Source organism: Babylonia areolata, chromosome 34 (genome assembly GCF_041734735.1).
Source record: "Babylonia areolata isolate BAREFJ2019XMU chromosome 34, ASM4173473v1, whole genome shotgun sequence".
NCBI lineage: Eukaryota > Metazoa > Mollusca > Gastropoda > Neogastropoda > Buccinidae > Babylonia > Babylonia areolata.
Genome location: NC_134909.1, coordinates 18,834,711 through 18,848,837, shown reverse-complemented (window position 1 = coordinate 18,848,837; position 14,127 = coordinate 18,834,711). Strand labels below are relative to the sequence as shown.

The window sequence follows — 14,127 nt, the reverse complement described above, 5'->3', positions numbered from 1 at the left end:
ATTGACAGTCAACTTATCCAAAAAAGAAAAGAAAAAAGGTAATAGTCATGTGAACTGCATCAGTTTCTTATAAATTTAATGTAAAATAAAACCATGTGGTTGGAGATAGACAAGAGATTATGATAAAGATATTCATGATGTTTTGAGTGTGTGTGTGTGTGCACATGTGAGCAAGCATATAACATTGTATACACGTGTGAATGTTTGTTTTAAAAGAAAGCATTATTGATTTTTTTTTTTCATAAATAGATTTTTGTGATGTTGATGTTTAAATTTGAGATCGCTTAGTGTTTAGTTAATTAGGTACTAAATTGTGTCTTCTTTTTTTCAATTACAAAACAACAATCAAACAAACCAAAAAAATGACACATTGTGAAGTTATGTGACTGTGCGCCAAGGTTTTTATTGGGTTTTTTTGTTGTTGTTTTTTGTCTGTAATGTCCAAGTTGCTTGTTAATATTGTTTTTTTTTAAAATTTCCCCAGGACTTTGATGGTGCTTTGGACTGCATGAGCATTGCGGTGACATGTTCATTCAACCGTCAGGGAACGCTCTTTGCTGTTGGCTGTAATGATGGGCGCATCGTCGCCTGGGATTTCTTGACCCGAGGCATCGCTAAGGTCATCAACGCACACGTCCACCCCGTGTGTTCTCTCAGGTTAGTGTGTATACATTGATCATTACATGTGTGTGTTCTCTCAGGTGGGTGTGTATATATTGATCATTACATGTGTGTGTGTTCTCTCAGGTGAGTGTATATACATTGATCATTACATATGTGTGTTCTCTCAGGTGGGTGTGTATATATTGATCATTACATGTGTGTGTTCTCTCAGGTGGGTGTGTATACTTTGATCATTACATGTGTGTGTTCCCTCAGGTGGGTGTGTATACATTGATCATTACATGTGTGTGTTTTCTCAGGTGGGTGTGTATACATTGATCATTACATGTGTGTGTTTTCTCAGGTGGGTGTGTATACATTGATCATTACATGTGTGTGTTCCCTCAGGTGGGTGTGTATACATTGATCATTACATGTGTGTGTTCTCTCAGGTGGGTGTGTATACATTGATCATTACATGTGTGTGTTCTCTCAGGTGGGTGTGTATACATTGATCATTACATGTGTGTGTTCTCTCAGGTTGGAGTGTATATATTGATCATTACATGTGTGTGTTCTCTCAGGTGGGAGTGTATATATTGATCATTACATGTGTGTTCTCTCAGGTGTGTGTGTATACATTGATCATTACATGTGTGTGTTCTCTCAGGTGGGTGTGTATATATTGATCATTACATGTGTGTGTTCTCTCAGGTGTGTGTGTATATATTGATTATTACATGTGTGTGTTCCATCAGGTGGGTGTATGTACATTGATCATTACATGAGTGTGTTCTCTCAGGTGTGTGTGTGTGTACATTGATTATTACATGTGTGTGTTCCATCAGGTGTGTGTGTGTACAATGATCATTACATGAGTGTGTTCCCTCAGGTGGGTGTGTATATATTGATCATTACATGTGTGTGTTCTCTCAGGTGGGTGTGTATACATTGATCATTACATGTGTGTGTTCTCTCAGGTGGGTGTGTATACATTGATCATTACATGTGTGTGTTCTCTCAGGTGGGTGTGTATACATTGATCATTACATGTGTGTGTTCCCTCAGGTGGGTGTGTATACATTGATCATTACATGTGTGTGTTTTCTCAGGTGGGTGTGTATACATTGATTATTACATGTGTGTTCTCTCAGGTGGGTGTGTATACATTGATCATTACATGTGTGTGTTCTCTCAGGTGAGTGTATATATTGATCATTACATGTGTGTGTTCTCTCAGGTGGGTGTGTATATATTGATCATTACATGTGTGTGTTCTGTCAGGTGTGTGTGTACATTGATTATTACATGTGTGTGTTCCCTCAGGTGGGTGTCTGTACAATGATCATTACATGAGTGTGTTCTCTCAGGTGGGTGTGTATACATTGATCATTACATGTGTGTGTTTTCTCAGGTGGGTGTGTATGTGTGTATACATTGATCATTACATGTGTGTGTTCTCTCAGGTGGGTGTGTATACATTGATCATTACATGTGTGTGTTTTCTCAGGTGGGTGTGTATACATTGATTATTACATGTGTGTTCTCTCAGGTGGGTGTGTATACATTGATCATTACATGTGTGTGTTCTCTCAGGTGAGTGTATATATTGATTATTACATGTGTGTGTTCCATCAGGTGGGTGTATGTACATTGATCATTACATGAGTGTGTTCTCTCAGGTGTGTGTGTGTGTACATTGATTATTACATGTGTGTGTTCCATCAGGTGTGTGTGTGTACAATGATCATTACATGAGTGTGTTCCCTCAGGTGGGTGTGTATATATTGATCATTACATGTGTGTGTTCTCTCAGGTGGGTGTGTATACATTGATCATTACATGTGTGTGTTCTCTCAGGTGGGTGTGTATACATTGATCATTACATGTGTGTGTTCTCTCAGGTGGGTGTGTATATATTGATCATTACATGTGTGTGTTCTCTCAGGTGGGTGTGTATACATTGATCATTACATGTGTGTGTTCCTCAGGTGGGTGTGTATACATTGATCATTACATGTGTGTGTTTTCTCAGGTGGGTGTGTATACATTGATCATTACATGTGTGTGTTTTCTCAGGTGGGTGTGTATACATTGATCATTACATGTGTGTGTTCCCTCAGGTGGGTGTGTATACATTGATCATTACATGTGTGTGTTCTCTCAGGTGGGTGTGTATACATTGATCATTACATGTGTGTGTTCTCTCAGGTTGGAGTGTATATATTGATCATTACATGTGTGTGTTCTCTCAGGTGGGAGTGTATATATTGATCATTACATGTGTGTTCTCTCAGGTGGGTGTGTATACATTGATCATTACATGTGTGTGTTCTCTCAGGTGGGTGTGTATATATTGATCATTACATGTGTGTGTTCTCTCAGGTGTGTGTGTATATATTGATTATTACATGTGTGTGTTCCATCAGGTGGGTGTATGTACATTGATCATTACATGAGTGTGTTCTCTCAGGTGTGTGTGTGTGTACATTGATTATTACATGTGTGTGTTCCATCAGGTGTGTGTGTGTACAATGATCATTACATGAGTGTGTTCCCTCAGGTGGGTGTGTATATATTGATCATTACATGTGTGTGTTCTCTCAGGTGGGTGTGTATACATTGATCATTACATGTGTGTGTTCTCTCAGGTGGGTGTGTATACATTGATCATTACATGTGTGTGTTCCCTCAGGTGGGTGTGTATACATTGATCATTACATGTGTGTGTTCTCTCAGGTGGGTGTGTATACATTGATCATTACATGTGTGTGTTTTCTCAGGTGGGTGTGTATACATTGATTATTACATGTGTGTTCTCTCAGGTGGGTGTGTATACATTGATCATTACATGTGTGTGTTCTCTCAGGTGAGTGTATATATTGATCATTACATGTGTGTGTTCTCTCAGGTGGGTGTGTATATATTGATCATTACATGTGTGTGTTCTCTCAGGTGTGTGTGTACATTGATTATTACATGTGTGTGTTCCCTCAGGTGGGTGTGTGTACAATGATCATTACATGAGTGTGTTCTCTCAGGTGGGTGTGTATACATTGATCATTACATGTGTGTGTTTTCTCAGGTGGGTGTGTATACATTGATCATTACATGTGTGTGTTCTCTCAGGTGGGTGTGTATACATTGATCATTACATGTGTGTGTTTTCTCAGGTGGGTGTGTATACATTGATTATTACATGTGTGTTCTCTCAGGTGGGTGTGTATACATTGATCATTACATGTGTGTGTTCTCTCAGGTGAGTGTATATATTGATTATTACATGTGTGTGTTCCATCAGGTGGGTGTATGTACATTGATCATTACATGAGTGTGTTCTCTCAGGTGTGTGTGTGTGTACATTGATTATTACATGTGTGTGTTCCATCAGGTGTGTGTGTGTACAATGATCATTACATGAGTGTGTTCCCTCAGGTGGGTGTGTATATATTGATCATTACATGTGTGTGTTCTCTCAGGTGGGTGTGTATACATTGATCATTACATGTGTGTGTTCTCTCAGGTGGGTTTGTATACTTTGATCATTACTTATGTGTGTTCCCTCAGGTGGGTGTGTATACATTGATCATTACATGTGTGTGTTTTCTCAGGTGGGTGTGTATACATTGATCATTACATGTGTGTGTTTTCTCAGTGGGTGTGTATACATTGATCATTACATGTGTGTGTTCCCTCAGGTGGGTGTGTATACATTGATCATTACATGTGTGTGTTCTCTCAGGTGGGTGTGTATACATTGATCATTACATGTGTGTGTTCTCTCAGGTGGGTGTGTATACATTGATCATTACATGTGTGTGTTCCCTCAGGTGGGTGTGTATACATTGATCATTACATGTGTGTGTTCTCTCAGGTGGGTGTGTATACATTGATCATTACATGTGTGTGTTCTCTCAGGTGGGTGTGTATACTTTGATCATTACATGTGTGTGTTTTCTCAGGTGGGTGTGTATACATTGATTATTACATGTGTGTTCTCTCAGGTGGGTGTGTATACATTGATTATTACATGTGTGTTCTCTCAGGTGGGTGTGTATACTTTGATCATTACATATGCGTGTTCCCTCAGGTGGGTGTGTATACATTGATCATTACATGTGTGTGTTTTCTCAGGTGGGTGTGTATACATTGATTATTACATGTGTGTTCTCTCAGGTGGGTGTGTATACATTGATCATTACATGTGTGTGTTCTCTCAGGTGAGTGTATACATTGATCATTACATGCGTGTGTTCTGTCAGGTGAGTGTATATACATTGATTATTACATGTGTGTGTTCTCTCAGGTGGGTGTGTATACATTGATCATTACATGTGTGTGTTCTCTCAGGTGGGTGTGTATACATTGATCATTACATGTGTGTGTTTTCTCAGGTGGGTGTGTATACATTGATCATTACATGTTTGTGTTTTCTCAGGTGGGTGTGTATACATTGATCATTACATGTGTGTGTTTTCTCAGGTGGGTGTGTATACATTGATCATTACATGTGTGTGTTCCCTCAGGTGGGTGTGTATACATTGATTATTACATGTGTGTTCTCTCAGGTGGGTGTGTATACATTGGTCATTACATGTGTGTGTTCTCTCAGGTGAGTGTATATATTGATCATTACATGTGTGTGTTCTGTCAGGTGAGTGTATATACATTGATTATTACATGTGTGTGTTCTCTCAGGTGGGTGTGTATACATTGATTATTACATGTGTGTGTTCTCTCAGGTGGGTGTGTATACATTGATTATTACATGTGTGTGTTTTCTCAGGTGAGTGTATATATTGATCATTACATGTGTGTTCTCTCAGGTGGGTGTGTACAATGATCATTACATGTGTGTGTTCTCTCAGGTGGGTGTGTATACTATACATTGATCATTACATGTGTGTGTTCTCTCAGGTTGGTGGGTGTACATTGATCATTACATGTGTGTGTTCCATCAGGTGGGTGTGTGTACAATGATCATTACATGAGTGTGTTCTCTCAGGTGGGTGTGTATACTATACATTGATCATTACATGTGTGTGTTCTCTCAGGTTGGTGGGTGTACATTGATCATTACATGTGTGTGTTGGTGTTCTCAGGTTGGTGGGTGTACATTGAACGTCACATGTGCATGTTGTTGTTTCTTCTTCTTCTTCTGCGTTCGTGGGCTGCAACTCCCATGTTGACTTGTATGCACACGAGTGGGCTTTTACGTGTATGACCGTATTTACCCCGCCATGTAGGCAGTCATACTCCGTTTTTGGGGGTGTGCATGCTGGGTATGTTCTTGTTTCCATAACCCACCGAACGCTGACATGGATTACAGGATCTTTAACGTGCGTATTTGATCTTCTGCTTGCATATACACATGAAAGGGGTTCAGGCACTAGCAGGTCTGCACATATGTTGACCTGGGAGATCGTAAAAAATCTCCACCCTTAAACCACCAGGCGCAAGAGATGATGTTAACAGCGTTTCACCCCAATTACCATCATCAAAATATTGCAAGCGGAAGGCTCTTATACTGAAGACATGAATGTTGACAAAGAATACCACAATTCTGACAACAGAAGCTAAAGGTTGGGTCATTGAGACACCCACTGACATCCGAGGGGTCTGTGTAGAGGAGAAGAGTGGACTGGCCGTACTGAGTGAGTTAAGACCAATTATTTTGATGCTAGAGCAGTGCTCGTGGGCAGGGCTCAGTGACTTAAATAAAACTCCTCCTCCTCACAGCTGGAGTCGAAACGGCCGCAAGCTGTTGAGTGCGGCCACAGACAACACGGTGTCAGTGTGGGACGTGATAAGCGGGGAGAACGACAAGATTTTCCGTTTCCCTTCCCCGGTCCTGAAGGTGCAGTTCCACCCAAGGGACAGGTGAGTGATGTGTGTACCTGTCTGTGTTGTGTTGCGTTTGTTTTGTGATGTGTTTGCAGTGTGCTGTGTTGTTCTGACATGTGTATCTCCAGTGCTGTTTTCATAAATACCTATCAATTTATTATTTACTTTAAAAAAAAAAAATTAATTTATCTATTTACTTGTTCATCTATTCATTCATTTATTTATTTATTTATTTGTGTTGTGCTGACACAAGTACCTGCTGTGCTGTGTTGTTCTGACACATGTACATGCTGTGTTGTGTTTGTTGTATGCTGTGTTGTTCTGACACATGTACATGCTGTGTTGTGTTTGTTGTGTGCTGTGTTGTTCTGACATATGTACCTGCTGTGTAGTGTTTTTTGTGTGTTGTGTTGTTCTGACACATGTACCTGCTGTGTAGTGTGTTTTGTGTGTTGTGTTGTACTGACACATGTACCTGCTGTGCTGGGTTTGTTGTGTGTTGTGTTGTTCTGACATGTGTACCTGCTGTGCTGTGTTTGTTGTGTGTTGTGTTGTCCTGACACAAGCACCTGCTGTGTTGTGTTTGTTGTGTGCTGTGTTGTCCTGACACGCGTGCCTGCTGTGTTGTGTGCTGTGTTGTTCTGACACATTTACCTGCTGTGCTGTGTTGTTCTGACACGTGTACCTGCTGTTTTGTGTTTGCTGTGTGCTGTGTTGTTCTGACACACGTGCCTGCTGTGTTGTGTTTGTTGTGTGCTGTGGTGTTCTGACACAAGCACCTGCTGTGTTGTGTTTGTTGTGCATTGTGTTGTTCTGACATGTGTACCTGCTTTGTTGTGTTCCTAAAAAAAATAATTTAAACAGTTAGTAATGTACTGTATTGTATTATTACTCATTGTCACTGCAGATTTCTCTGTGTGTGAAATTCAGCTGGTCTCCACAGGAAGAGCGCATTGCTACAATGCAGCGCCATCCTTTAAGGGGAAAAAAAAAGTCTTTATTTTCTGCCTTTGAGTGTATTAGACGTGGAACAAGCTCCCCCTGATAACCTCCGTTATTCTGATTCCCTCACATCTTTTAAATCTTGTCTCAAAACTCACCTTTTCCCTCAGCAATAAGTTCAATTGTGTCAGGTCCACTTCCTTTGCGTTAGCTGTGCTTGACTATGTGTGTATACATATGTATGTGTACATAACTACATGCATGTATATGAATGTGTATTGTTTGTGCGTGTGTTTATGTAAGTTTATGCCTGCCTATGTGTGCGTATGCGTTAGGGTAGCTGTTAGATACACATGTATGTTAAAACGTATGTATGCAGTGTGTGTGTGCGTGTGTGTGTGTGTGTGTGTGTGTGTAGTCACATTTTGGTGTGTGTATGTAACATAGATATAATGTTTTATGTTAACAAAAGCGTTTTTGTAAAGCACCTAGAGCAGATTTCTGGATAGTGTGCTATATAAGTATCCATTATTATTACTATTAGTTTTCCTATCAAAGTGGATTTTTCTATAGAAGTTTGCCAGGGACAACACTTTTTTTTTTCTTTCTTTTTTTTTAACCTGTGCTAAGTGCATGCTACACATTGGAGCTTGGTTTATTGTTTCATCTGAATGACTAGCATCCAGACCACCACTCTAGGTATAGTGGAGGGAAAGAAAATGTTTTTGTAAATTTGGGATTTGATTCTGTGCAGTCAGATTCTCTTGCTTCCAAGGCATTGTGTGTGTTACCACTAGGCTGTCACTCCACTGATGTTCTTTAGAAACTTCAAATTCCATTAAAAAATTGAATTACCAAACTGGTCCTAAAAGAGAGTTAGAACGCCAGGGCATCGACAGACAGACAGAAAATACGAAAAAACTTAGCCGTATGGAGAGCACAGGAACAGGAGTCATAATGGCTGCCGGAAAAAGAGGGCGCTAGCCAGCGGGACAAAGGGGAGGTTACCTACTTCCGGGAGGTTATCGGCCGTAGTTTCGTTTTCTCCGCATAAGCGGATAGTAGTTTGCACAGGCAGGAATGTCAGACCCCTGCCGGAGTCTGCACTTGTTGGGTCACGGTAAGTATGTTGTTTAAACGTAATTTTAGATAGAAAATTTCCTTTCAGGTGGATTGACATCTCTGTGTGTGTGATTACAGTGATGAATTTTTGTGTATATGTATCGTTCGTCTTCAGTTTAACGTCTTTCCACTTGAAGTGATATTAGAGTGTATATGTATCATTGTATGTATGTGTGGGTAATGATAGTGATGAATTAATGTTTATTTATCATTGCGTGTATGTGTGAAATGCCGGTGATGATTATACGTTTACATGTATATATTCATTCATTATTGTATGTATGTGTGTGTGTAAGCACGTTGGGTTACGCTGCTGGTTAGGCATCTGCTTGGCAGATGTGGTGTAGCGTATATGGATTTGTCCGAATGCAGTGACGCTTCCTTGAGCTACTGAAACTGAAACTCTGTGTGTGTGTATGTGGAGGGGGGGGGGGGGGGGGTAATAATGGTGATGATTTATGTACAAGTATATAGATATCTATATCTATTTTCTGTAGTGTATAGATATCTGTATCTATTTATCTATAGATGATATTTATTTGTCATTTATGTGTGTGTGTGTGTGTGTGCAGCAATGTGTTTCTGGTGTGTCCACTGAAACATGCAGCCGTCCTGATGGATCTGACGGGCACACACAAAGTGATCCCCCTTGATGATGTCAGTTTTGTGTGTGTGTGTGTGTCTGTTGTGTGTGTGTGTGTGTTTGTGTGTGTGTGTGTGTATGTGTGTGTATGGTGTGTGTGTGTTTGTATTTGTGTGTGTGTATATATATAGCGTTGTCTTTTCTTTGTGTGTTTGTGTTTCGTCGTTGTGGTGTGTGTGTGTGTGTTTGTGTGTGTGTATATATATAGCGTTGTCTTTTCTTTGTGTGTTTGTGTTTCGTCGTTGTGGTGTGTGTGTGTGTGTGTGTGTGTGTGTGTGTGATGTGTTTGGTGTGTGTGCGCAGGTGAGTGTGCCTTTAGAATATGTACAGACAGTATGCGTGCTGGTGTGTGTGTGGCAAACTTAAATCTTACATCTGAAATTAGATGTGTGTACATGTGCAGGTGTATGTGCTTTTAGAATATATTGGTAAAATGTGCGTGTGTGTGTTTGTGCATACGTCTGTGTGAGAGAAAAAGCTCTGAAGAAAGAATGTCATAGCTGAGATGCATGTGGGTGGAAGTCCTCATGTGCATTCCACCAGTATTTGTATTTGTATTTCTTTTTATCACAACAGATTTCTCTGTGTGAAATTCAGGCTGCTCTCCCCAGGGAGAGCTCGTCGCTACACTACAGCGCCACCCATTTTTTTTTGCATTTTTTCCTGCATGCAGTTTTATTTGTTTTTCCTATCAAAGTGGATTTTTCTACAGAACTTCGCCAGGAACAACCCTTTTGTTGCCCTGGGTTCTTTTACGTGCGCTAAGTGCATGCTGCATACAGGACTTCAGTTTATTTTTTCATCCGAATGACTTGCGTCCAGACCACCACTCAAGGTCTAGTGGATGGGGAGAAAATATCGGCGGCTGAGCCGTGATTCGAACCAGCGCGCTCAGATTCTCTCACTTCCTAGGCGGAATCGTTACTCTAGGCCATCTCTCCACATAAGCTTAATTACGTCTTACTCTGACAATATACGTATGTCTCTGTGTATCCTTCATATCCATTCCAAAAAAATGTCACTGTGGGTTGTTTGGTTTTTTTCGCCGGTTCCAGAATGATCTCAACATTATCGCATCGTTTGACAGACGCGGCAGATACATCTACACAGGCAACGCCAAAGGCAGGGTGAGTACAGTGCTAGCATCTTCTGTGTGTATGTGCATGCGCACATGTGTGTGTGTGTGTGTGTGTGTGTAATGTGTGTGAGAGTGTGTGTGTGTGTGTGCGTGTGTGTGTGCACACACTTTTGAGTATGCCAAAGCTGTATGCAGAATGCATAGTGTGCTAGCTTGCCTGTGTGTGTTTGAGTATGTGTGTGTGTGTGTGTGTGTGTGTGTATGTATGAGTGTGCGTGTGTATATGTAGTTTTGTTGTTGTTGTGAGTGTGTAAACTGAATGTGTGTGTGTGTGTGTGTATTTGAGTGCATGTGTGTTTGTGTGTGTGTTTAAATGTGTGTGACTGTGAGCTTATGTGTGTCTGTGCACATTTAAATGTGTGTGAGTATAAGTGTATATGTGTGTACATGTGTATGTATGTGTGTGTTGCAAGATAAGCTCAGGTGAAAATAACTTCATTGTATTATAAGGTTCTCGGCTATCTGTAACATCAGTTGCTGAAGTCATACACCATTCAAATAGTAAAGAGTGGTAACTCTCCATTCACAAGGTACACAACTTCAGGTCAGTACTGCCCATACCACCGATTCAGCTAGCACACAGGTAAATAAAAGGTACATTGGAACAAACCCAGACACTTCCTCAGAAAAGGAAGCACCGGGCCTGCCCTTATACCAATCATCAGACATGTGCACACAGCAGCAAAGATAGAAGAAATGTGCAAACACAAACCAGCCTCCCTATGTGGCTTGTTCTGTGTGGCTTGTTCAGGATTAAAGAGGCTATGCCAGTCTTGAGTGGAGACTGGTTTGTGTTTGCACATTTCTTCTGTCTTTGCTGCTGTGTGCACATGTCGGATGATCAGTATGACAGGCCCGGCGCTTCCTTTTTTGAGGAAGTGTCTGGGTTTGTTCCAGTTTACCTTTTATTTACCTGTGTGCTCGCTGAATCGGTGGCGTGGGCGGTACTGACTTGAAGTTGTGTACCTTGTGAATGGAGAGAGTTACCACTCTTTGCTATTTGTTAATCAGTTCATCTCCTGGCCTCATTATTTGTTAATTTCCGTATACCATTCAGTTAGTCGAAACTTCATAATATCTCCTCTTTTTTTTTTTTTTATTGATGGCATCTACTGATGATAATACTGTTCGAAACTTTGCATGGTATCTGTATAGAGCTTTTAAGCTCAGAGACACAGTATTGTTTTAGTTTGTTTCCTTATTAAGCTGTGAAATCAATTGCATAAACACTAACAGTTATGATGACGTTTACAATTTTTGTTATTGCCCCGTGTTCATGTGGGGCTATGGCCTTGAATGAATAAATTATCTCAGTCTCAGTCTCCTCTGTTTGGTGACATGGCTGATGACTCCATGCCCATGATTGACAGTGCCTCGCCCACAACCACTCCTCCATCACTGACCACTTTTCCTGACCAGTTTAGATGTGACGCTAATTTTACAAAACAGAAACGCCAAAGAATCGATAGACAGATAGAAAATGCGAAAAACTTAGCCGTATGAAGTGCACAGGAACAGGTGTCGAGATGGCTGCCGGAAAAAGAGGGCGCTAGCCAGGGGGACAAAGGGGACGCTGCCTACTTCCGGGAGGTTATCGGCCGTAGTTCTCTCATTTTCTCCGCATAGGCGGATAGTAGTTTGCACAGGACAGGAATGTCAGACCCCTGCCAGAGTCTGCACTAGTTGGGTCACGGTTAAGTATGTGTAATTAAACGTAATTTTAGATAGAAAATTTCCTTTTCATAGCACAGCAATGGAGGAGCAAGATAGTGAAAGACGTTTGTGGGAATGCCGCCACATTCATACCACTGAAAACATCCATTACACATTCTGAAAATTAGGGTTCTACTTTTAGGCGGTATTTTGAGGCCAAGGCAGGTCTGCCAGATCAGTGGAGTTATTTGATTCAGTTGTTGTTGTTGTTTTTTGTGCAGATCCTGACCTTCAAGACAGATGACCTGACGCTGGCGGCTTCATTCCGTGTGACCACGGGCACTCTCAACACCACCGCCATCAAGTCCATTGAGTTTGCCCGCCGTGGCGAGTAGGTCTTCTCAGTCCTCTCCTCTTTCTTTCTTCCATTTTTTTATTTATTTATTTATTTTTAATTAAAGATTCTTGCAATTCGGCAGATTCATACAGGGCTGTTGTTTGAGGGACGTGGTGGCGGTCTCCACTCTGGGAGGGACGCTCACTCAGTCTGGCTCCGCGACTAAGCCATTATTGTCGTTAGTAGGGGGCTTAGTAGGTGGTGTCCTAAGTATGTTAAAACAGAACAGGCACCACTGAACACCACCGAAGTGACTCAGCAGCAGTGCAGGGTCTCCTCTGGTGTGGCCTCCTGGCGACCTAACATCGATGGTTCCCTGTGGACTGCCGACGCTGGAACTACGACGGACGAACCCGGGTGTGGCTGTGTATGGGGGAATCTAAATGAGTGGCGTGGGAGTAATGCCACTGAAACGGTACAGATGATGGGGCAGAAAAAAAAAAAAAGATTCTTGCAATTACACTTACTTTTCCATGACAGACGGGTGCAGACTCTTGCAGGGGTCTGGTTTGTAAATTATTACTCCACCCAAAAGTAGCTGTGGCAAGTAGCCTCTCTTAGTATATTACCTCCCTTCTGTTTACACTTCTACTCCTTTGTCTGTCATGTTCTTTTCCTGGCCATATGCTTAGCTGTTTTAGCGCCTGAGTTGTTGTTTTTTTGCATTTTCTTCTTTTTCGTCATTTCATTAAACTCTGTTTTAATTACACATACTTAACCGTGACCCAACTAGTGCAGACTCCGGCAGGGGTCTGACATTCCTGTCCTGTGCAAACTACTATCCGCCTATGCGGAGAAAACTAAAGTAACTACAGCCAAGCATGTCTTCCAGCATGACACAAGACTTTCGTTCATTTCGGCAATATGGCCAAATTCAAGCCCAGATTACTTTCTATTGGTTGATATGTAGTCCCTAAATTAAAAAAGATTATGATGAAATTACATGTACGATGTTGAAGCCTCTGTTGAATAAACAACATACTTAGCAACATGCATGGCAGGCATAATAAGTCTGTAGACTATTTTTGGCATACTGGTGAGTAGAGGTAGGCAGATTTCTCCAGTGCTAGTCAAGTCAGCTTCCGGAGGTGTTGATAGAGGGCGCAGTCCATCACAAAAGACTCAGCTGTGAATGACTTCCCATTGCAGCGGAGAAACCATTGTTTAATTACACATACTTAACCTTGACCCGCTAGTGCAGAGTCCGGCAGGGGTCTGACTCCTGTCCTGTGCAAACTACTACCCGCCTATGCGGAGAAAACGAAAGTAGCTACGGCCGATAACCTCCCGGAAGTAGGTTACCTCCCTTGTGCATCCCTGACTAGCGCCTTCTTTTTCCGGCAGCCATCTTGACTCCTGATCCTGTGCTCTTCATACGGCTAAGTTTTTCGGAGAAGCCATTGATCATACGGCTCTTGATTTGCTGTGGGCCCAACTGGAAGCTCATGTCAGTCTTTGGTACATGTGCGTATTTTGACGTCATTATGGTGACTGTTGTCGTCGTCCTCAGGTGTTTCCTGGTCAACTCGGCGGACAGAATAATCCGTGTGTACGAGAGTCGGGAGGTTCTGACGTGTGGGAAAGACGGGGAGCCTGAGCCCATTCAGAAACTTCAGGATCTGGTCAACAAGTGAGTGCTTGGAGAGAGGGACACTGACACTTTTTTTGTTTTATTTTTAACTGCACACAACATGATTATATTTGTCTTTGTGTTTTCTTCAGTTTAACGTCTATTCACTATAAGTGTTTTTAGACGGAAAGGAGTAAAGTAGTGTATAAAGGAAA

The 14,127-nt window shown here is 41.5% G+C and overlaps 1 protein-coding gene across 3 annotated transcripts in view; it reads left to right on the top strand.

Moving 5' to 3' along the window:
• The window catches only part of LOC143277299 (retinoblastoma-binding protein 5 homolog), a 42,568-nt gene that overhangs the window by 2,004 nt on the left and 26,437 nt on the right, over window positions 1-14,127 (top strand). For all 3 annotated transcript variants that reach the window (XM_076582070.1, XM_076582072.1, XM_076582071.1), the window contains exons 3-8: window positions 485-657; window positions 6,343-6,483; window positions 9,084-9,168; window positions 10,210-10,281; window positions 12,227-12,336; window positions 13,853-13,972. In XM_076582070.1, the coding sequence (XP_076438185.1) occupies window positions 485-657; window positions 6,343-6,483; window positions 9,084-9,168; window positions 10,210-10,281; window positions 12,227-12,336; window positions 13,853-13,972 (701 nt within the window). The remainder of the gene's footprint in view (window positions 1-484; window positions 658-6,342; window positions 6,484-9,083; window positions 9,169-10,209; window positions 10,282-12,226; window positions 12,337-13,852; window positions 13,973-14,127) is intronic.